The 23,357-nt window shown below is 43.8% G+C and overlaps 1 protein-coding gene across 2 annotated transcripts in view; it reads left to right on the top strand.

Annotated features, from left to right (window-relative positions):
- Positions 1 to 16,492: 16,492 nt before the first annotated feature.
- Positions 16,493 to 23,357, top strand: part of mta1 (metastasis associated 1) — an 81,082-nt gene continuing 74,217 nt past the window's right edge. For both annotated transcript variants that reach the window (XM_060934159.1, XM_060934160.1), the window contains exon 1: positions 16,493 to 16,626. In XM_060934159.1, the coding sequence (XP_060790142.1) occupies positions 16,599 to 16,626 (28 nt within the window). In that variant the 5' untranslated portion in view covers positions 16,493 to 16,598. The remainder of the gene's footprint in view (positions 16,627 to 23,357) is intronic.

A 23,357-nucleotide genomic window follows, 5' to 3' on the forward strand; every position in this document is an offset into this window, starting at 1 on the left:
TCGACAAGAATGGGTTAACGTTCCTATCCCTAAACTTGAGCAACTTGTCTCCTCAGTCCCCAGATGTTTACAGACTGTTGTAAAGAGAAAAGGGGATGTCTCACAGTGGTAAACATGGCCTTGTCCCAACTTTGTTGAGATGTGTTGTTGTCATGAAATTTAAAATCACCTAATTTTTCTCTTTAAATGATACATTTTCTCAGTTTAAACATTTTATATGTCATCTATGTTCTATTCTGAATAAAATATAGAATTTTGAAACTTCCACATCATTGCATTCCGTTTTTATTTACAATTTGTACTTTGTCCCAACTTTTTTGGAATCGGGGTTGTAGATAGAGAGAACCCAGTTAAACAAATGAGACAAAAATATTATACTTGGCCATTTATTTATTGAGGGAAATGATCCAATATTACATATCTATGAGTGGCAAAAGTATGTGAACCTCTAGGATTAGCAGTTAATTTGAAGGTGAAATTAGAGTCAGGTGTTTTCAGTCAATGGGATGACAATCAGGTGTGAGTGGGCACCCTGTTTTATTTAAAGAACAGGGATCTATCAAAGTCTGATCTTCACAACACATGTTTCTGGAAGTGTCTCATGGCACGAACAAAGGAGATTTCTGAGGACCTCAGAAAAAGCGTTGTTGATGCTCATCAGACGGGAAAAGGTTACAAAACCATCTCTAAAGAGTTTGGACTCCACCAATGCATAGTCAGACAGATTGTGTACAAATGGAGGAAATTCAAGACCATTGTTACCCTCCCCAGGAGTGGTTGACCAACAAAGATCACTCCGAGAGCAAGGCGTGTAATAGTCGGTGAGGTCACAAAGGACCCCAGGGTAACTTCTAAGCAACTGAAGGCCTCTCTCACATTGGCTAATGTTAATGTTCATGAGTCCACCATCAGGAGAACACTGAACAACAATGGTGTGCATGGCAGGGTTGCATGGAGAAAGCCACTGCTCTCCAAAAAGAACATTGCTGCTCGTCTGCAGTTTGCTAAAGATCACATGGACAAGCCAGAAGTCTATTGGAAAAATGTTTTGTGAACGGATGAGACCAAAATAGAACATTTTGGTTTAAATGAGAAGCGTTATGTTTGGAGAAAGGAAAACACTGCATTCCAGCATAAGAACCTTATCCTGTCTGTGAAACATGGTGATGGTGGTATCATGGTTTGGGCCTGTTTTGCTGCATCTGGGCCATCATTGATGAAACAATGAATTCTGAATTATACCAGTGAACACTAAAGGAAAATGTCAGGACATCTGTCCATGAACTGAATCTCAAGAGAAGGTGGGTCATGCAGCAAGACAATGACCCTAAGCACACAAGTCGTTCTACCAAAGAATGGTTAAAGAAGAATAAAGTTCATGTTTTGGAATGGCCAAGTCAAAGTCCTGACCTTAATCCAATTGAAATGTTGTGGAAGGACCTGAAGCGAGCAGCTCGCATGAGGAAACTCATCAACATCCCAGAGTTGAAGCTGTTCTGTATGGAGGAATGGGCTAAAATTCCTCCAAGCCGGTGTGCAGGACTGATCAACAGTTACCGGAAACGTTTAGTTGCAGTTATTTCTGCACAAGGGGGTCACACCAGATACTGAAAGCAAAGGTTCACATACTTTTGCCACTCACAGATACCTTATGTAATATTGGATCATTTTCCTCAATAAATAAATGACCAAGTATAATATTTTTGTCTCATTTGTTTAACTGGGTTCTCTTTATCTACTTTTAGGACTTGTGTGAAAATCTGATGATGTTTTAGGTCATATTTATGCAGAAATATAGAAAATTCTGAAGGGTTCACAAACTTTAAAGCACCACTGTAGAAGCAGGGTAAAATTATTTCTGGTAAGCCTTACTGTCTTTTGTTTACAACAGAAACACTAGGATTATCACCTTTGCCCTGAGTAGAAAGAGTTTTCACCTTATTTTTGTCAATGCAGCTGAGACTAAACTTCAACAATGTGTCCAGAATTGTTGAACACTATTCAGCGTGAAGCAGTCCACGCTGAATGAAGTCTATAAATTCTTCATGGAAGAATTCATTCACACCTAACAGGGTCAGGTTACGTTCACTGACATTAGCAGTGATGACAATTATGGATAGAGAAAAAGAAAAAAAAAACCTTTTTAAAACTAACATTAGCTAGCTGTGTTTGTAGTTAACTGAGAATGGAGTTCATACTCATTGTAAGAATGATGAGTGTTTTTGCTTGTTCAGTGCCAAATGTCATCCGGAGGTGAAATGCTGTCCACACACAAATGTACTTCCTCTGTGCACTCCATCATTCATCCTGTCATCCCTCCTGATTGCTCAAACACATTGTTTTCTCTGGTCTTCATTCAAAGTTAAGATATGAAAGCTGAGGTAAAGCTGTTTTTGTTTATAAATATTACACAAAAGCTCTTACTCTTCAACTCAACCGTGGTTATTGTTGTAGTGGAAATAATGTTACCCTGTGAAGGCTGCATCTGGCAGCAAAAACCAAGAAGTGCAGAAAGGACGCCTTATGTGCTGTCTCCACTCCAAAACCTGACTCACACCTTCATCTTAGAACAGAGCACAGGCTCCCTGTGAATATTGTATATAATGAGTCCAGGTTAGGGTGGCACGGTGGTGTAGTGGTTAGCGCTGTCGCCTCATAGCAAGAAGGTCCGGGTTTGAGCCCTGTGGCTGGCGAGGGCCTTTCTGTGCGGAGTTTGCATATTCTCCCCGTGTCCGCGTGGGTTTCCTCCGGGTGCTCCGGTTTCCCCCACAGTCCAAAGACATGCAGGTTAGGTTAACTGGTGACTCTAAATTGACCGTAGGTGTGAATGTGAGTGTGAATGGTTGTCTGTGTCTATGTGTCAGCCCTGTGATGACCTGGTGACTTGTCCAGGGTGTACCCCGCCTTTCGCCCGTAGTCAGCTGGGACAGGCTCCAGCTTGCCTGCGACCCTGTAGAAGGATAAAGCGGCTAGAGATAATGAGATGAGATGAGTCCAGGTTAGGGCGGCACGGTGGTGTAATGGTTAGCGCTGTCGCCTCACAGCAAGAAGGTCCGGGTTTGAGCCCTGTGGCCGGCGAGGGCCTTTCTGTGCGGAGTTTGCATATTCTCCCCGTGTCCGCGTGGGTTTCCTCCGGGTGCTCCGGTTTCCTCCACAGTCCAAAGACATGCAGGTTAGGTTAACTGGTGACTCTAAATTGACCGTAGGTGTGAATGTGAGTGTGAATGGTTGTCTGTGTCTATGTGTCAGCCCTGTGATGAACTGGCGACTTGTCCAGGGTGTACCCCGCCTCTCGCCCGTAGTCAGCTGGGATAGGCTCCAGCTTGCCTGCGACCCTGTAGAACAGGATAAAGCGGCTAGAGATAATGAGATGAGATGAGTCCAGGTTATGTACTGTATGTTCCTTGAATATGATTTGAAATTGTTTCCATCAACACAAACACAAGCAGAATCACATCCACTTAAGGCCAATTTATGCTGACAATGCAGTCCTCGCAGATGGCGTCGCAGATGGCGTCTGCGTAGCTCCCCCCTTCGCAGACACTCTGCGCGCACCTCCCAAAAATTGTGACCACCGCAGAAGCCTCGCAGACAGTGTCGCAGACAAGAGGGCTCTGATTGGTCCACTCTATATCCGCTATACACGCACTTCCACTTCCCTACTTTCCCGGTTTGGTTTGTTTTCACTACCGCCATTTTTAAAAACACGAGCGAAGATGGAGCAGCACGAAGATAGGTTGATCAAGGAAGAGAGGAAGTACGTACATCTATATGACTCCAGTTCTAGTCATTATAAGTAACCGGAGGATAAACACTCCACTAACCACACCCACCAACTACTCCTAGCGATTTCGCGACTTCGCGCCCCCTTGCGTTGTGGCAGTGAATAACATCGCGCACGCCTATTACTCCCCGCTCAACGATAAATTACAACTGTCTGCGAAAAGCTATCTGCGAAAGCCTTGTCACAAGAGCATGCAGAGGCCCTTACACACAGCCATTCAGACACCATTGTCCGTCTCTAATCTCTGAAAGTACTGGGTGCAAAACGGGAAAAGGAAGGCAGTAGTGGCGGGGGAAATAATGGCAGTGTTTAAGTCACAGTGGCTAAATCTTTGTCCTAAATCTAGTTTCTTGAAGTACATGATGAAAGAAACACAATGAACCGATTATTTTATTGCACGCAGTATTCTACACAGTATATTTTTGGAACTAGTTTCATTGTTATGCTCTGATTGGTCATTTTCCAGTGTTCGTGAAGTAGTTCTTATTTGTGTTTGGTCACTGCTTAGCACTCAGAGTGACTGGATCCAGCCTGTCAAAAGCCCTGGTAGAGTGAGAGGTAAAGAAATGCATTTTCTTCGGGGCAGCCATGACGTAAAGGTCAGAGAAGCAGGTCTGGGACCCGGTTTGATTCCCTGGACCAGCAAGAAATAAATGTGTGGATGAGGAGAATGAATGAACAGCGCTTTCCCCTCTACATCAATGGCTGAAATGCCCTTGAGTAAGGTACCTAACCCCCGGGTGCTGCAGTGCAGCTGCCCACTGCTGTGTGTGTGTGTGCTTCAAATGGGTTCGGTGCAGAGAAGGAATTTCACTGTGCTGTATATGTGAAAGTAAAGGCCCAAAAGCCCTGTTCTTCTCTTTCTTTTTCCTTTTGAGAGATCCTGGGGACTCACTCCCCAGTACAGTTTGAAGTTCTCCCTGCTTTCATATACACGTGATCCACCTCACGAAGGGCTTAAAAATGAGCACATTATTTGGCTCAACTATATCTTCTTTAGTGTTCTGCCTGATGGCAGGTCTGGCTCTGACATCCATCAGAGTTTCTAGGGAACATTACAGTAGTGGTTTCCCATTGCCTTCTATTGGATTATTATAGAGTTTTTCTCCTCTCAATCATTCACATACACACCTATGGACAATTCAGAGTAGCCAGTTAACCCAATTGCATTTCTTTGGACTGTGGGGGAAACTGGAGCACCCAGATGAAACCCACACAGACAGGGGTACACCCTGGACAAGTCACCAGGTCATCGCAGGGCTGACACACAGAGACAAACAACCATCCACACTCACATTCACACTTACGGTCAATTTAGAGTCACCAGTTAACCTAACCTGCATGTCTTTGGACTGTGGGGGAAACCGGAGCACCCAGAGGAAACCCACGCGGACACGGGGAGAACATGCAAACTCCGCACAGAAAGGCCCCCATCAGCCGCTGGGCTCGAACCTAGAACCTTCTTGCTGTGAAGCGACAGTGCTAACCACTACACCACCGTACCACCTCAACTATATCAGTGGTAGGAAATACTGTAAACTCTACAGGACAGCGAGTCCATGGGATTTAGAGCTGAAAAACCCTACACTAAAGAGCATATTATAACAAAGGCAGGTCAGTGACCATAAATGGGTTAACAGCGCCTTCTGCTGGTGTTTGATACACGTTGCAGCTAAAAGTGTCATATATCATTCTGGCTAATAACTAAAACTTCAGCAATGTGCCAATCCAACAGTAATAAAAAGATTGAATAAATATGCTGGTTGATTGTGTTTTAAGCTGGAGTTATTAATCTGTTTTTGCAAACCTGTGCTTGTATCAGTCATATCATCTTTATACCATTGTTTACTGTATGCCAGGTTTATGCCGTCTGTTATTCGTAACCGCTTATCCTGTGCAGGGTTGCGGGTAAGCTGGAGCCTATCCCAGCTGGCTATGGGTGAGAGGCGGGGTACACCCTGGACAAGTCGCCAGATCATCGCAGGGCTGACACATAGAGACAAACAACCATTCACACTCACATTCACACCTACGGTCAATTTAGAGCCACCAATTAGCCTAACCTGCATGTCTTTGGACTGTGGGGGAAACCGGAGCACCCGGAGGAAACCCACGGGGCAAACATGCAAACTCTACACAAAAAGGCCCCCGTCAGCCACTGGGTTCGACCCCAGAACCTTCTTGCTGCGAGGCGACAGTGCTAACCACTACACCACCGTGCCACCCAGGTTTATACCACTATACCCTTATTTGATGTCTCCATGTAGGCTGGTGTTGTGGGTTCTATCTGTTATACAAGTGACCTTCTAAAATATATGTTAAAAATATTTCTTGCCCATAGTCAGCTGGGATAGGCTCCAGCTTGCCTGCGACCCTGTAGGACAGGATAAGCGGTTACAGATAATGGATGGATGGATGGATGGATGGATGGATGGATAATACTAATAGAAGCTTATTTTTACTCACAGTAAAAGCACTGATTCGTCACACTCTAGTAGGCTTAATTATCTACTCGATATTGTATTTGTAGTGACAAATACAGTATGGCAACAAGTGGTGTATATCACTTACACTGAAAGTAAAATCCTAACCTGGACAATTTTCAAAACTAATCTTATTCAGTGACAGCTGGTCAAGATCTAAATGAAATCAGGAGCTTGGTGTTACTATTATAAAATCATTTTTGAGCCTCATAGCTTAGGGTCTCACTGTAGGCATAAAACTATTATGCATACACATAGGAACACACTCCATGAAAGACAAAAAGGCAACATCATTTGCGATAACTGTTTCATAAGTGTTTCAAGTCTGTAATTTTGCCGTGTATCTTCCGAATAGTAAATCATATTAAAACTTGTGGTTCCCTTAGTTTAATTTCCACTAACTTACAGTAGTGTAATTTGTACATTGTTTGGATACAATGTTTGTATAGTCTATTTACTTCTATTATCTTTCCACCTATTACACCTTATTGTAGAATTCTAGAACGTCACGTCACATGATTGCCAGTGATAGGCGATATGAAAAAAGACAGTCTTGGCTAGAAACAAGGGCGGCATGGTGGTGTAGTGGTTAGCACTGTCGCCTTGCAGCAAGAAGGTCCTGGGTTCGAGCCCCATGGCCGGCGAGGGCCTTTCTGTGCGGAGTTTGCATGTTCTCCCCGTGTCCGCGTGGGTTTCCTCCGGGTGCTCCGGTTTTCCCCACAGTCCAAAGACATGCAGGTTAGGCTAATTGGTGGCTCTAAACTGACCGTAGGTGTGAATGTGAGTGTGAATGGTTGTTTGTCTCTGTGTCAGCCCTGCGATGACCTGATGACTTGTCCAGGGTGTACCCCGCCTCTCGCCCATAGTCAGCTGGGATAGGCTCCTGCGACCCTGTAGGACAGGATAAGCAGCTACAGATAATGGATGGAAGGATGAGAAAGTATTAGCCCAGCCTCTTCTTCATGATATTTTGTATATTTTTACTAAAACTTGTACATTTATGTCTAAGATTTTAAGATCACTTTTTAGGTGGCCCTGAATGGGATTTTATGGCGACATCTGTCTTTTGGAGCTTATTGTGATTAATCACAGACGCGAGCATTTGATCATGAAGTTCACTGGTCAGATCACTCCAGGTGAATGTTATTTTCTGAGAAGATTGTACAATTAGGACATTCAGCTTTCATCAGCATGGTTGACTGAAAATCAATGATAAAATAATTTATCACAACTCAGGCATAACTTCTCTTGTGTGTATGTGTGTGTGTGTGTGTGTGTGTGTGTGTGTGTATGTGTTGCCTGAGTCTCACCTCTAAACATCCAAGCAATCATCTCTCTTATAAATTTTAAAGTAGGAAAGTGGAAACAGAACAATATTATGTCTGATATACTGAGATAAGGCACATTAGGGAGTAGCTGTGTGTAGTTACACCTGCATACAGTGCTTTTGCAAAGCAGAACTGATTGGAGTGCGCTTGGTTGGTTTTGCTATTTACTGTACATGAAAGGATTTCCAAGCCTACAAGATGGTGCAACCATGAGGCTAGAAGTAGACTCCTAATTGACTGAATGTGCTGGGCAGATTTTGACAGCCAGGCCCAGATTTGGATATATTTAGAACCAATGTTGTGACAAAATAAAGACTATAGCTGTTTGAACACACACAGAGATACAGCCATTCACAGAAAGATCAGCAATATGGAACTCATAGGTTGGTAGGTCCAAGTCTGTCATTGGTTGAGGCCTGTCACATGACTGCAGATTAGTGCTCGAGGCAGAGCTACGTTTGTTGGGGTTTCATATGGTGTAGATCAGACACGCACACCACAACATTCCTTTCAGTCTATGCTAACGATAACCACCAAACAAGCTCTTCTGTTCCAAAACCAGCACCCTCAAAGGACCTACTTCACTCAGTCGTATTCCTACTACCTTAAATTAAAAGTCCACCTTAAAATACACAAATGCTTATATTGAAATGTTTGTGATGTGCTTTGTGATTTTTTTTTTTTTGCCTTGTATGAATATATTGGTTGGTGCTGGGATTTTGTTATTCCTGTGAGAAGACAGCAGTTGTCTACCATGCTAACATCACAGGGGGACATTCCTAGCACATTTGCAATGGTTTTTAATAGGGTAAAAAAAAAATATTTCAACAATCTCAAACATAAGGGATAGTGGTTAGATTATAGTGCTCATAAAAACAAAATAACAAGGCCTTTTTCTGTTAGTCACCATTTCCCAACAATGTAGAATGCCATATCATCTCCTCTCATTATCTGTAGCCGCTTTATCCTGTTCTACAGGGTCGCAGGCAAGCTGGAGCCTATCTCAGCTGACTACGGGTGAAAGGCGGGGTACACCCTGGACAAGTCACCAGGTCATCACAGGGCTGACACATAGACACAGACAACCATTCACACTCAATTTAGTCACCAGTTAACCTAACCTGCATGTCTTTGGACTGTGGCGGAAACCGGAGCACCCGGAGGAAACCCACGCAGACAACATGCAAACTCCACACAGAAAGGCCCTTGCCGGCCACGGGGCTCGAACCCGGACCTTCTTGCTGTGAGGCGACAACACTAACCACTACACCACCGTGCCACCTGTAGAATGCCATATTAACTAGAAATGCAACATGGAGATACTGGATAAAATTCACTGAGTTACAGCAAAGACATCGATCTAAGAGATGACAAGCACGATGGTGTACAGATGAGGAGGTGAGACAGCTGGACAGACTAAAGGTAAAGAGATGCTGCATGGCTTTCTTTAGGTAGAGGTAAACACGTCAATGAAACAAGTTTAACATAAAAAAGTCAACTCAGAATTTCATCACAAAATATAGCGCAAATATTGGAGGCCACTGAAGTTCACAAGTTAATTATGAAGATTAATATGTAAGTCTTAATTAGTGTTTAGTATTTATGAATGCGTATTTTTTTCAGCAGCTGCATAAATGATGTCTACTAATCTTCTTCGTAAAGGTCATGAGAGTTGTGTCCTGTTTACAGAAACTTCACTGCACTCCCCCAAAACTCACTGATTACAATCAGCCATCTGACACTCAATCCAGACCTGATGTACACTGTACCTAACTTCAGCACTATTTTTATTTTTTTTGTCAGATGTTCTGAGAGCTGTTACTCTCATGGTAATACACAGCTAAGTGTTTCCTGCTGTCACCCCAATCTCCGCTCAGCTCCACTTATTTACATGCTGACTCATTCTCTTCGAAAAAGCTCTGAAACTTATGCCACCCACAACGGCAATTTTTGAAATGCAGTGATTCAAGTTTTCCTTCCATCAAAGGAAGGCAAAGCTTGGTGTTAATATGGGGAAGCAGGGGCGTTACAAAAATTTCTGGGTCTTGTGCAAATATGGACTCTGTGGTCCCTCTCACATTTTGTGAAAATACATGTTTTACAGCCCTGGCTAGGCACTTCTACTATTTCACTATAATGTGCTATGTGGTACAGTTAACAACTTGCCTATTTAGAAATTTGTGAAATTGATAGTGGAGTTAAATATAAGAGTTGTGGGCTGTACAACTTTTCAATTTTCTCAGAATTATGTAGTGATGTCATGTTCTGTATCAAAAAAGCTACAGCAAAAGTTCACAACTTTTTTTTTTATTTCAAACCATCACAGACTGGACCACAGTCCAAAACATCTGGTGGCTGAACAATTAATTCAACCCCGATTCCAAAAAAGTTGAGACAAAGTACAAATTGTAAATAAAAACGGAATGCAATAATTTACAAATCTCAAAAACTGATATTGTATTCACAATAGAACATAGACAACATATCAAATGTCGAAAGTGAGACATTTTGAAATTTCATGCCAAATATTGGCTCATTTGAAATTTCATGACAGCAACACATCTCAAAAAAGTTGGGACAGGGGCAATAAGAGGCTGGAAAAGTTAAAGGTACAAAAAAGGAACAGCTGGAGGACCAAATTGCAACTCATTAGGTCAGTTGGCAATAGGTCATTAACATGACTGGGTATAAAAAGAGCATCTTGGAGTGGCAGCGGCTCTCAGAAGTAAAGATGGGAAGAGGATCACCAATCCCCCTAATTCTGCGCTGACAAATAGTGGAGCAATATCAGAAAGGAGTTCGACAGTGTAAAATTGCAAAGAGTTTGAACATATCATCATCTACAGTGCATAATATCATCAAAAGATTCAGAGAATCTGGAAGAATCTCTGTGCGTAAGGGTCAAGGCCGGAAAACCATACTGGGTGCCCGTGATCTTCGGGCCCTTAGACGGCACTGCATCACATACAGGCATGCTTCTGTATTGGAAATCACAAAATGGGCTCAGGAATATTTCCAGAGAACATTATCTGTGAACACAATTCACTGTGCCATCCGCCGTTGCCAGCTAAAACTCTATAGTTCAAAGAAGAAGCCGTATCTAAACATGATCCAGAAGTGCAGACGTCTTCTCTGGGCCAAGGCTCATTTAAAATGGACTGTGGCAAAGTGGAAAATTGTTCTGTGGTCAGACGAATCAAAATTTGAAGTTCTTTATGGAAATCAGGGACGCCGTGTCATTCGGACTAAAGAGGAAAAGGACGACCCAAGTTGTTATCAGCGCTCAGTTCAGAAGCCTGCATCTCTGATGGTATGGGGTTGCATTAGTGCGTGTGGCATGGGCAGCTTACACATCTGGAAAGACACCATCAATGCTGAAAGGTATATCCAGGTTCTAGAGCAACATATGCTCCCATCCCATCCCATCCCATTATTTACAATTTGTACTTTGTCCCAACTTTTTTGGAATCAGGGTTGTAGAATAATATACAGAAAGAAACATGTTATTTACCAGTACTGATAATATGGTTGATGATGATTGGTGGAGATGGTAAAAATAGTCATTAGTCCATATGATCATGTGATGCTGTGTTGTTGCTTACATGTACTACCAATGTGTGCCAAGGTGAGGTGAAGTGAATAAATGGGTACATATTCAGAAATAACAAGATGAGTTGATATTTATGTACTGACTGTCCAAAAAACTCATTTGTCCGTAGTTTTACTTCAAAGATTCATCTGGGGTGGCAAGGTGTCTCAGTGGGTCCAGGGTCCGTGGTTTGTTCTGCACTTCTCCTTGTATCTGCATAGATCTGCTCGGAGTTCTCCAGTTTCCTCCCACCTCCCAATAAATGGTGGACTCTAATACCCCATTTACACTCACATTGAAAACCATTTATTATTCACTATTATGCTGTAATGGTGTCCTGTTGGAATAGGCGCAAAATGGGAAATTCAAAATGTTAATTTATCCTCTGGTGACCTAGTAACATTAACTATGATCTTTTACCATGGCTCTAGTGGGAATTGGAAACCAGTGGATTAACGTGTTGTGAGTAGTCGTGACATTGCTGGCGGTGACATAAATAATGATGCAGTGATATTACAATAGAACTACTGGCACCGACATAATCTGAATACTGCCTCAGTGTACGGTAAAATGACCAGCGGCAAATTCAAAACAACAAGGAAAGAAAACGTTGGCAGATATGGCTGGAAATCGGAATTAATTGTACATCATATCCGGTCTCGCGTGTGTTACACGTCTTGTAGAAGTTTGGATTCAGTAGCATCCTGTTAAATACAGTCAGGTGGGAATACACAGCAGTGGGAATGAAAATTTATTTATCCCATGTTGTTTTTACCTGATACATTAACAGGTTTCGTATGTGAAAGGGGCTTAAGTGTGAATGAATGTATCTGTGCACTCTGCTATGTAATGGGCTTGCATCCTGTCCTGAGTGAATTCCTGCCTCATGTCCAGTGTTTAAGCTCTGGATCCACTGCAATCCTGACCAAAATAAAGTTTGTTTTACTGAAAATGACTGAATGAATGAATGAATGAATGAATAGGGGGGTCCTAATGGCTTCTGGGCAGCACTGATGTCCTGGTGTTGGAGAATAATGAAATGCAGGATTTGGTTATACCAATCTACTACCACAGGACAGCACGGTGGTGCAATGGTTAGCACTGTTGCCTCACAGCAAGAAGGTTCTGGGTTTGAACCTCATGGCCAACAAGGGGCCTTACTGTGTGGAGTTTACATGTTCTCCTCATGCCTACATGGGTTTCCTCTGATTTCCCCCACAGTCCAAATACATGTAGTTAGGCTAACTGACTACTTTAAATTGTCCATTGATCAATGATGTGATCAGTGGTGCCTTTGCTGGCTATGGAGAAAAGAAAAAGAAGCTCTACCATCAGGATCTCAAATTATTCTTTAGATTATAATAAGTATACGGTACGGTGGCACGGTGGTGTAGTGGTTAGCACTGTCGCCTCACAGCAAGAAGGTCTTGGGTTCAAGCCCAGCGGCTGACGAGGGCCTTTCTGTGTGGAGTTTGCATGCTATCCCCATGTCCGCGTGGGTTTCCTCCAGGTGCTCCGATTTCCCCTACAGTCCAAAGACATGCAGGTTAGGCTAATTGGTGGCTCTAAATTGACTGTAGATGTGAGTGTGAATGGTTGTTTGTCTCTGTGTGTCAGCACTACGATGACCTGGAGACTTGTCCCCTGCCTCTTGCCCATAGTCAGGCTCCAGCTTGCATGCGATAAGCGGCTAAAGCTAATGGATGGATGGATGGATGGAAGTATATGGTACAGCGGCACTGTGGTGTAGTGGTTAGCACTGTCAGCTCACAACAAGAAGGTCCTGGGTTCGAGCCCAGCGGCTGATGAGGGCCTTTCTGTGTGGAATTTGCATGCTCTTTCCGTGTCCATGTGGGTTTCCCCTACAGTCCAAAGACATGCAGGTTAGGCTAATTGGTGGCTCTGAATTGACCATAGGTGTGAATGTGAATGTGAGTGTGTGTCAGCCTTGTGATGACCTGGCATCTTGTCCCCCACCTCTTGCCCATGGTCAGCTGGGATAAGCTCCAGCTTGCCTGCAACCCTGTAGAACAGGATAAGCGGCTACAGATAATGGATGGATGGATGGATGGATGGAAGGATATGGTACGGTGGTGTAGTGGTTAGTACTGTTGCCTCACAACAAGAAGGTCCTGGGTTCGAGCCCAGCGGCTGACAAGGGCCTTTCTGTGTGGATTTTGCATACTCTTCCCATGTCCGTCCGGGTGCTCTGGTTTCCCCTACAGTCCAAAGACATGCAGGCTAATTGGTGGCTCTAAATTGACCTTAGGTGTGAATGTGAGTATGAATGGTTGTTTGTCTCTGTGTGTCAGCCCTGCAATGACCTGGTGACTTGTCCCCTGCCTCTTCCCCATAGTCAGCTGGGATAGGCTCCAGCTTGCCTGCGACCTTGTAGGGCAGGATAAGCGGCTACAGATAATGGATGGAAGTATACGGTACTTGTGTGTTTGGGCATATTCTGAAAGCAACCATTGTCAACTTTATTTTGCTCCTCGTCAATCTGAAGTAGCACAGCACAGTTCCTTCCAACACACACATACATACAGAGTTTATTCTAATGTCTCGAGATTCTCTTCTGCTCCTCGGACCTGCCTGATCCATCCTGGTGCCCTGTGTCTGGTTGGAGTCTCATCGCATCGCTCCTGTAGAGGGCGGCCCCATGTGGACAGTTGGGGGTCGCGCCTGGAGAACGCTCTGGACTCTTGCAGTGGTGCTTTTGTGGTTGGAGACTGCAGTTGAGGGCGGCACGGTGGTGTAGTGGTTAGCGCTGTTGCCTCACAGCAAGAAGGTCCGGGTTCGAGCCCCATGGCTGGTGAGGGCCTTTCTGTGTGGAGTTTGTATGTTCTCCCCGTGTCCGCATGGGTTTCCTCCGGGTGCTCCGGTTTCCCTCACCGTCCAAAGACATGCAGGTTAGGTTAACTGGTGACTCTAAATTGACCATAGGTGTGAATGTGAGTGTGAATGGTTGTCTGTGTCTATGTGTCAGCCCTGTGATGACCTGGCGACTTGTCCAGGGTGTACCCCGCCTTTCGCCCGTAATCAGCTGGGATAGGCTCCAGCTTGCCTGCGACCCTGTAGGACAGGATAAAGCGGTTAAAGATAATGAGATGAGACTGCAGTTGACTTGCTGACTTTGGGACTACGGTTGTCATGAACGGCTTTGCGCTCAGGTTTCCGTCAGTGGGGGTTTATAGCATCAACGAAGCTGACTTTATGTTAGGACTGTTAATGTTATAGTGTTGTTGCCCGGATGAGGATGGGCTCTCTTTTGAGTCTGGTTCCTCTCGAGGTTTCTTCCTCATGTCGTTTGATGCCCCTTTTCCACCAAATCAGTTCCAGGGCTGGTTCAGGGCCAGTGCTTAGTTTGGAACCGGGTTTTCTGTTTCCACTGACAAAGAACTGGCTCTGGGGCCAGAAAAAACAGTTCCAGGCTAGCACCAACTCTCTGCTGGGCCAGAGGAAAGAACCGCTTATGTCAGCGGGGGGGCGGAGTTGTTAAGACCAACAACAATAGCAAGACCGCCAAAGCCGACATAACACCGGCTAACGTTAGCTCATAACAAAGGCTAACATAACCATCTCACATTCAGTGTAAGTAAGAGTCAAAACGTTATTAGGTTATTACCTGTCTCCTAGAACGTAATCGCCGTCCACTCAAATCCTGTCGATCAACACAAACATATTGGATCTGCCGTTTTCTGATCCCAATGAAGCACCGTAAAGCCAGAAGCAGCAGCTGTACAAATGCAAAGTCATCCATTATTGTTGTTTCTTCTTCTTCTCCGTGTTGTTGTTGCTTCGATGTTCGCACCAAGGTTTATGCAAACGCAGCAACGTAACTGACGTATACAGTGATGTAATGACGTGGTTCCCCTTAGCACCCCGAGCTATGGAAAAGCAAACTGGTTCTCAGCTGGCTCGCAAGTTGAACGAGTTGTGAACCAGCACCAGCACTGGCCCGGAACCAGCCCTGGAACTTATTTGGTGGAAAAGGGGTAAGAGGGAGTTTTTCCTTGCCACCGTCGCGCTCATTGGGGATAGATTAGGGATAAAATTAGCTCCTGTTTTAAGTCGTTCAAATTCTGTAAAGCCTAGGTCACAACCGGATGTACGCTTTTTTGGCCGTGCGATTTTTGGCGTTTCCCAAATCGTTGCGTTTTTTTTGTTCGTGGAGAAAGACGCACGTTGGCCGTAAGTTTGTCTTGCAACCTGAAAAAAACGTAAGCGCCCGTAGAGTTTGTTTGAAGCCTAGGTCACAACCGGACGTACGATTTTTTGGCCATGCGATTTTTGGCGTTTCCCAAATCGCTGCGTTTTTTTTTTGTTCATGGAGAAAGACGCACATTGGCCGTAAGTTTGTCTTGCAACCTGAAAAAAATGTAAGCGCCCGTAGAGTTTGTTTGACATGACAAAGAACCTCTGCGGCCGGTCTACGGCTCAAAAATCAGTACATCACACACGCGCCCTCCGTGCGTTTCTTGCACGTAGACCGACCGTAGGAGCACGTACCGCTGGTTGTGACTGAGGCATGACATGACAAAGAACCTCTGCGGCCAGTCTACAGCTTGAAAATCAGCACATCACACGCGCGCCCTCCATGCGTTTCTTGCGTTTTTTGCACATAGACCGACCGTAGGAGCACGTACGGCCGGTTGTGACCGAGGCATGACATGACAAAGAACCTCTGCGGCCGGTCTACGGCTCGAGAATCAGCACGTCACACGCGCGCCCTCCATGTGTTTCACGCGTGTCCTCAGTGCGTTTCTTGCATTTTTTGCACGTAGACCGACCGTAGGAGCACGTACGGCCGGTTGTGACCGAGGCATGACATGACAAAGAACCTCTGCGGCCAGTCTACGGGTCGAAAATCAGCACGTCACACGCGCGCCCTCCGTGCGTTTCACGTGCGCCCTCCGTGCGTTTCTTGCACGTAGACCGACCGTAGAAGCACGTACGGCCGGTTGTGACCGAGGCATGACATGACAAAGAACCTCTGCGGCCAGTCTACGGCTCGAAAATCAGCACGTCACACGCGTGCCCTCCGTGTGTTTCTTGCTTTTTTTGCACGTAGACCGGCCATAGGAGCACGTACGGCCGGTTGTGACCGAGGCATAAAGCTGCTTTGCGACAATGTTTATTGTTAAAAGCGCTATACAAATAAACTTGACTTGACTTCCGGTTTCTCAGGCGCGTTCCAGTTGTACACGCCGTTCCTCAGACGACCTTAATTAACCCGTTCGCTGGAGAAGAGAAAAATAAAATAAAATAAGTGTACTGTCTCTTTAAGATCGCTGACTGTTCCACTTCGTATTGATCCAGCCACCATTTTCCAGCGCGCTGAGCGGCGGCGGCAGTGGCAGCGACGGCGGCAGCACACAGCTCTTACCTGGAGACACCAGGAGCCGGGGGCAGTCATGGCAGCCAATATGTACCGGGTTGGAGGTAGAGAGCATGTTTTCTATCTTTTTAGTCGTTTACATGGATAGATATCTGCTTTTTAGGGCCGAAGCGAGCAGCTTTGCTCTGTCCTTCCTCTTTATTTTGTAAAAAAAAAAAAAAAAAAGCTTAAGTGCTGTGCGTGTGACTGGAGGATGAGGATGGTGGTGAGGATGAGGATGGCTGTGACTCTGTGAGGACGAAGAGGAAGGAGTCTAGTTTCGGGACCCCTTGAATTTTCTACCTTTTTTTTTTTTTAAACTTTCATCGACTCTACTGTTTTAGCTTTATCAATTTAGACTTATTAACAAGTTTGGCCTTGGTAAAGAGACTCTGCTGTTGGTTTTTAAAGTTAACGTTAAGTTTTTGAGCAGCATGGAGTGTTTTCTACACTGCTCTGTTCACTGGTGGCGGAAACCCTGCCTTTGCCTTTTGGCTAGCTGAAGACTGAGTTAAAAAGAAACAATTCATTAAGATGACTTGTGAAGTGATACTTTTCAATCAGCCGAAGTGCTGGGAGAGTCTCATAGTACACACACACACACACACACACACTATAAGAGTGAAGAGGTTAGTCATGATCATCTATCCCTCGGATCACTTCACTAAGAAATAGAAATGTCAGAAACCACGTTTTGTCTGAGCTAAGTTAGCCTCCAGGTGTTTTTATTATGGCACATCTGGCAGCTCGAGCTCGAACCTGATCAGAGGCTATTTCTGATCCACAGAGACTCCTTTATTAAAATGGTAAATGTTGACTCCAACATGGATGATCTGACTACTTTACTTTGGTTCCTGCGCTTCTCCAAATCATTGTCCTCCCTGACTAGGAGGAAGCAGGTTATTGTATGTCCTCATCCTAGTTTGTTTGTTTTTTTAAAGATATTTTTTGGGCTTTTCTTTTTTCACCTTTTATTGGATAGGACAGTGTAGAGACAGGAAATGAGCAGGAGAAAGATCGGGAAATGACCTCGGGTCGGAATCGAACCCGGGTCCCAGGATTTATGGTATGGCGCCTTATCCAACTGAACCATGACACCTCCCTAGTTTATGTCTTCATTGTCATTTATTTTGTTTTTCATTAGAGCAGTGGAAGTAGTGACTCGGAGATGACCGCTCTGGACTACGAATAGAAAGGTCGTGAGTTTGAATCCCAGCATCACCAAGCTGCCACTCTTGAGCAACCTTTGTCTGCTCAGCTCAACTTGGCTCAAAGTGTTTGTCAAATATAAATGTCATGCCCATTGCTTTTCCACCAAGGCAGTTTGAGGGCTGGTTCAGAGCCGGTGTTGAAGCCTGACCCAGTTCTTTGCGTTTTGGCAGCCAAAGAACCGACTCTCAGACAGGAAAACTGGTTCGAGAACGGCACCAAGACTTCGCTGGTCTAGAACTAAGAACCACTTGAATCAGTAGATGGGGCAAGATTACTGTGACCAACTAGGCTACGTTCACACTGCAGGCTGAAGTGACTCAAATCCGATCTTTTCGCCCATATGTGACCTGTATCCGATCTTTTATTGACAATATGAACGACACAGATCCGATTTTTTCAAATCCGACCCAGGCCGTTTGGATATGTGGTGCTAATTCCGATTCCTATCCGCTCTTTTCATATGCGACTTCAGTCTGAACCGCCAGGTCGCATTCATCCGACTTACACGTCATCAACAAGCCACAAACGTCACTATTCTGCGCTGAAGTAGGCGGCGGGTCTCTCAAAAAAGTTACAACAACATGGCGCATAATCACGGGCGCAGATAGAGGGTGGGACGAGTCATATTTAAATTCACCTCGTTCGGTCCCCCCCACTTATAGGGAGGAAAAAACGTCTATGCTGTCTTTCTTTGCATAAGGCAAACCTCACGGAAAAATCAAAAGACTAATTACCATTCGGTTTATTGAGGTGCACAGCAGTGTATACATATAGTTGCAACAACTCAAATAAAACAAAAACAAAGACTGATATTCGGTTGGTTGAGCTGCGCAGACTGCACAGGTTGCGAGCTCGAGTTTGGTTGCTATGGTTACTAACAACAAGTTTGACAGGCATATCGGGGTTGGGGTTGGTTTGCTGGCAGCTTTGTCCCCCCCCAGTTCAAAAAACGTATCTGCGCCCCTGCGCATGACATCAGTGCGAGGGACGCTTTGGGCTGTGAAGGTTCTGAATCTTCTCAATGGAAGGACGCAGAGGTTAGGGAGCTGATTTCCATTTGGGGGGATGCAGCTATTCAAGCTAGATTGGATGAGTCATACCGCAACCGGGCGGTTTTACTTCCGTAAACACTGGCCATGCTCACTGCGTGTGACGTCGTCGTATCCTGCAATGCGCATGCGGAACACTTTTAGGTCGCTTTTCGTTCATACTGAGGATCACATACAAGTCGCATATATTTGTTAATGTGAACGACCTCACAAAAAAATTGGATTTCACAAAAAAATCGGAATTGAGCATTAAGCCTTGCAGTGTGAACGTAGCGTCAAATAGCGTTGGATGCCAGTGTAGGCTTGTCGTTGTTGTGCTTGGTGCAAGCATTGCTGCAAAAGTGGACACATATACAGACATACAGTGATGTAATGACATGGCTCTCTAGCCCGTGGAAAAGGAAACTGGTTCTTAGAAGGTTTACAAGTTGAAAGACACTGAACCGGCACCAGCCCAGAGTTAGCATCTAGTTAACGTTGGTGGAAAGGGTGTATAAGAGAGTAGCTTTCGCATGGTAACACTCGGGGACCTCAACCTTGGCCCTTTGTTCCCTGCTGTCTGCTGCTGCTGCTGATGAAGAGTTTTGTAATGAGCTAATAGATTTGTCAAATCTCTCAAGTATGCAGCACTGGACTCCTTCACATTTTAAGATGGAAATGTATTTTTATAGATGGATTTTAATTTGCAAGCTTTGTTTTATTTATTTATTTATTTATTTATTGTGCCTTGGTATTCTTTAATAACCATCTTTTACAACCCTGAGTGACAACTGAAGTGACACCAGACTAAGTGAAGTACTTTGCCATTCATAAAAGGCTTCATGCGTTGAAAAAATATTAAATATGTTAATATATAGTTTGTGTCAAGCCAATATTGCCCCGATTGTGAGTATATGTATTGGAACGAATATTTTCCTGATACGGTATTGGATCAGCTTTGTTTTCCAAATCCAGCTTTTCCAGTTTTGATACGATCCTCGTATCAAATCAGATCTTTTAAGTATCATGTCATACAGACCTGATATTGACGTCCACTTCTACCACTTTTCGACCAACAGGGAACAGATTCTTGAGATGGTTCTGTTTAGGGTTCTTTGAACCTTGGTGCCTGCTAATGAAGCAACCTGCGTTTACACCAGTTTTGAGTGGAACTGTTGTGATCAAGGATGAGTCATGAATGGAGGGTGACGCACGATGCACAATGGAAGAAAACCGTAGTAGCAAGATGGCGGTGCACATTGATTAATTGCGAACTTTTGTTCTGTTCTTGCAGATTTATTTTCCTTCCATTTTTTTCTGAAGATGTATCCTTTTCGGGGCAGCACAGTGATATAGTGGTTAGCACTGTCGCCTCACAGCAAGAAGGTTCTGGGATTGAGCCCAAAGGCCGACGAGGGCCTTTCTGTGCGGAGTTTGCATGTTCTCCCCGTGTCCGCGTGGGTTTCCTCCGGGTGCTCCGGTTTCCCCCACAGTCCAAAGACATGCAGGTTAGGTTAATTGGTGGCTCTAAATTGACCGTAGGTGTGAATGTGAGTGTGAATGGTTGTTTGTCTCTGTGTCTCAGCCCTGTGATGATCTGGCGACTTGTCCAGGGTGTACCCCGCCTCTCGCCCATAGTTGGCTGTTATAGGCTCCAGTTTACCTGCGACCCTGCACAGGATAAGCGGTTATGGATAATGACTGTATCCTTTTCCATCATGCTCTGCTTCCTGTCCAAACTAATGACATGCCAGCCAGGAACCAAATTTTCATCTTCCAAACCAATTTATTTTTGGTCGAAATGCTCTGAACAGTTCGAAATTTGGTTTGTGAACCAGAATGGAACTTGTTCCCTGTTGGTGGAAAAAGGGTATAAATAACGAAGCTGACTCTCTGCAAGTTTCTGTTGCTGTGTTATCAAAACCTGGCACAGTGGGGTGTACTTTGAGACACTGAATGTCCTTTGTGCCATGACTGTCAACAGTTTGGGATAATACATCAGTGGGCAGAAAATATCACAAATATTACTTCAGGACATATGTCAGAGTGATATCAACCTAATACTTATGCTCACTGTCACATTCATGATGGTGAATGGGATACGGATCATGGATGTGGTGTTAAATCAGGTGTGATGGAGCTGAAGTATGAAGCACTGCGCATGGCATATATTAAAATGTAAAGGTGTTCTAACCTGCGGATTGAGTTTATACAATCACAGCTATTTTTTTCCTTGGCTTTATTTAATAAGTTTCATTTGCAGTGCTGAATGATAACTGTCACATCATTCATAAAAAGCCTTATGCCTTAATTAACAATTATTTGCTGAAGTCAACGTGAATATTGGTGAATTATAACAGCGATAAAGCCGAAGTTATTATTCACCGATATTCACTGAGCCCGAGGTGGATAATTGTTTTAGTATAAATACACAGATGATTATTTCAAAAAGGTAAAAAAAAATTTTTTTTATTTCAAACTTCAAAAGCGGCATGCAAGTGTAATGCGTGCAGACTTGTTACTTATCGATGCAGACTCGCATAAAATACTTTGTTTTGAAAGAGATAAAATAAATCACAATTCCACCTTATCTTTGAATAGTTTTAGACCAAACTTCGTGGCATCTTTGGTGCTTTTAGGAACAGCATTTTCTTTCATAATTTGTAATTCTTCCTCACTTACGGTGACAAAGCAATTGGCCGCCATTTTGCGGAGTCGCTCGAGGTGATTATCGAGAAGTAGTCCGTATTTTGCGACCAATCAGCGTGTGCCGTATGTTTTTTATTTTTTTAATAATCACCTGCGTATTTGTACTTTATATACACAGTACTCTGCAATATACAATGTTGTACAAAAGTCAGAGGCACCCTATTTTTTTTCTTACAAACTTTGTTATAGATTTCTGTTTTATGACTTTGACATCGAGTCAGTACAAAAACATATTTTAGAGTTCCAAATGTTCATTTTCCAGCACAAAATTAAATGTTACAGGGAAAAAAAAAAAGTTCGTATCTGAGCAGCATATTCCATAAGAGAGCAGTTTTCAGATTAAAAAAGAAAACATAATGAAGGCGACTGGGTTTTGGTGCAAAATTAAGAAGTGAGTGTGACAAAGTGTCCGGAAGAACTGTAGCTGGTTCTGTAAGATGATCAGTAAAACCTACAGCTCATTTCCTTATAAAACTGCATTCGTTGTACCTGAGATGACTTTTTATTTATTTATTTATTTATAAAGCAAAGGCTTGTCTTGCACCAAATATTGACTTTTTTCATTTATTATGGCGTACTGCTGCTTTATAGTGTTTTATTAAAAAAAAAAAAGTTAACATTTAATTTCATTAATTTTAAGCCATTTTTGGTCGACAACATTTCTTTACATGAGCCTAAGACTTTTGCACAGTACTGTAAATCGCCTTAATATACATGGATCAGCCATAACGAAGAAGAAGAAGAACAACTTTATCACGCATAAACTTAAGCACACTGAAATTCCACTGTGCATTTAACCCATTGGAAGCAGTGCACACACGCATACCCAGAGCAGTGGGCAGCCATGCGACAGCGCCCGGGGAGCAGTTGGGGGTTAGGTGCCTCGCTCAAGGGCACCTCAGCCCAAGGCACCCTGTGTTAACATTATGATTACTAACAGGTCAAGTGAATAACATTTGATTATCTCATTACAGTGGTGCCTGTCAAGGGGTGGGATATTAGAAAGCAAGAAAGCAGTCAGGGTTTTGAAGTTGATGTGTTGGAAGCAGGAAAACTGGGCAAGTGTAAGGATCTGAGTGATCTGACCAGGGCCAAATTGTGATGGCTAGATGACTGGGTCCGAGCATCTCCAAAATGGCCCATATTGTGTTGTGTTCCTGGCATGCAGTGGTTAATACCTACCAAAAGTCATCCAAGGAAGGACAGTCTGTGAACTTGCGACAGGGTCATTGATTCACCTGGGGCATGAAGGCTAGCCCATATGGTCCAATCCCACAGAAGAGCTACTGTAGCACAAACTGCTGAAAAAGTTAATGCTGGCTAAAACAGAAAGCCGACTCTCCAGAAGTTTCTGTTGCCAGGTTATGCAAAACGGGCACGGTGGTGCTGTCAACACCTCCCTTTCATAGCGTAAAATAAATATATCAGTGGACAGATTAGAAAATATCCCAACTATGATTTCCATCCAGTATTTCAGGAGAAATGTTGGGACAATATTAGGCCTGAGAGCATTGCTTACAACCGCATTCATTGTGCGAGATGAAATCTGGACCAGTGGGACGTGGATTTTGAGTGTGAATTTAGGATATGAAGCATGTCTCTATCATGCCTGTAATGTTTTGTGTAATTTGACAAATGAAGATTGTAGACAATTGACTTGGGTACTAAATTGATGTTGGTTTCAAACTGGATTGGGTACTAGCCATTGCTCGGAGCTTTTATATTAATATTGCATAGAAGATGGTAAAATAAAATAAATGCTTTCCTGTCATCTTGTCTACATCAAGCTCTGCCTATCAGCAAAAGGCTCTTTCATTGTAGATGTGGCACATTACTCTTTTATCAGT

Source organism: Neoarius graeffei, chromosome 11 (genome assembly GCF_027579695.1).
Source record: "Neoarius graeffei isolate fNeoGra1 chromosome 11, fNeoGra1.pri, whole genome shotgun sequence".
NCBI lineage: Eukaryota > Metazoa > Chordata > Actinopteri > Siluriformes > Ariidae > Neoarius > Neoarius graeffei.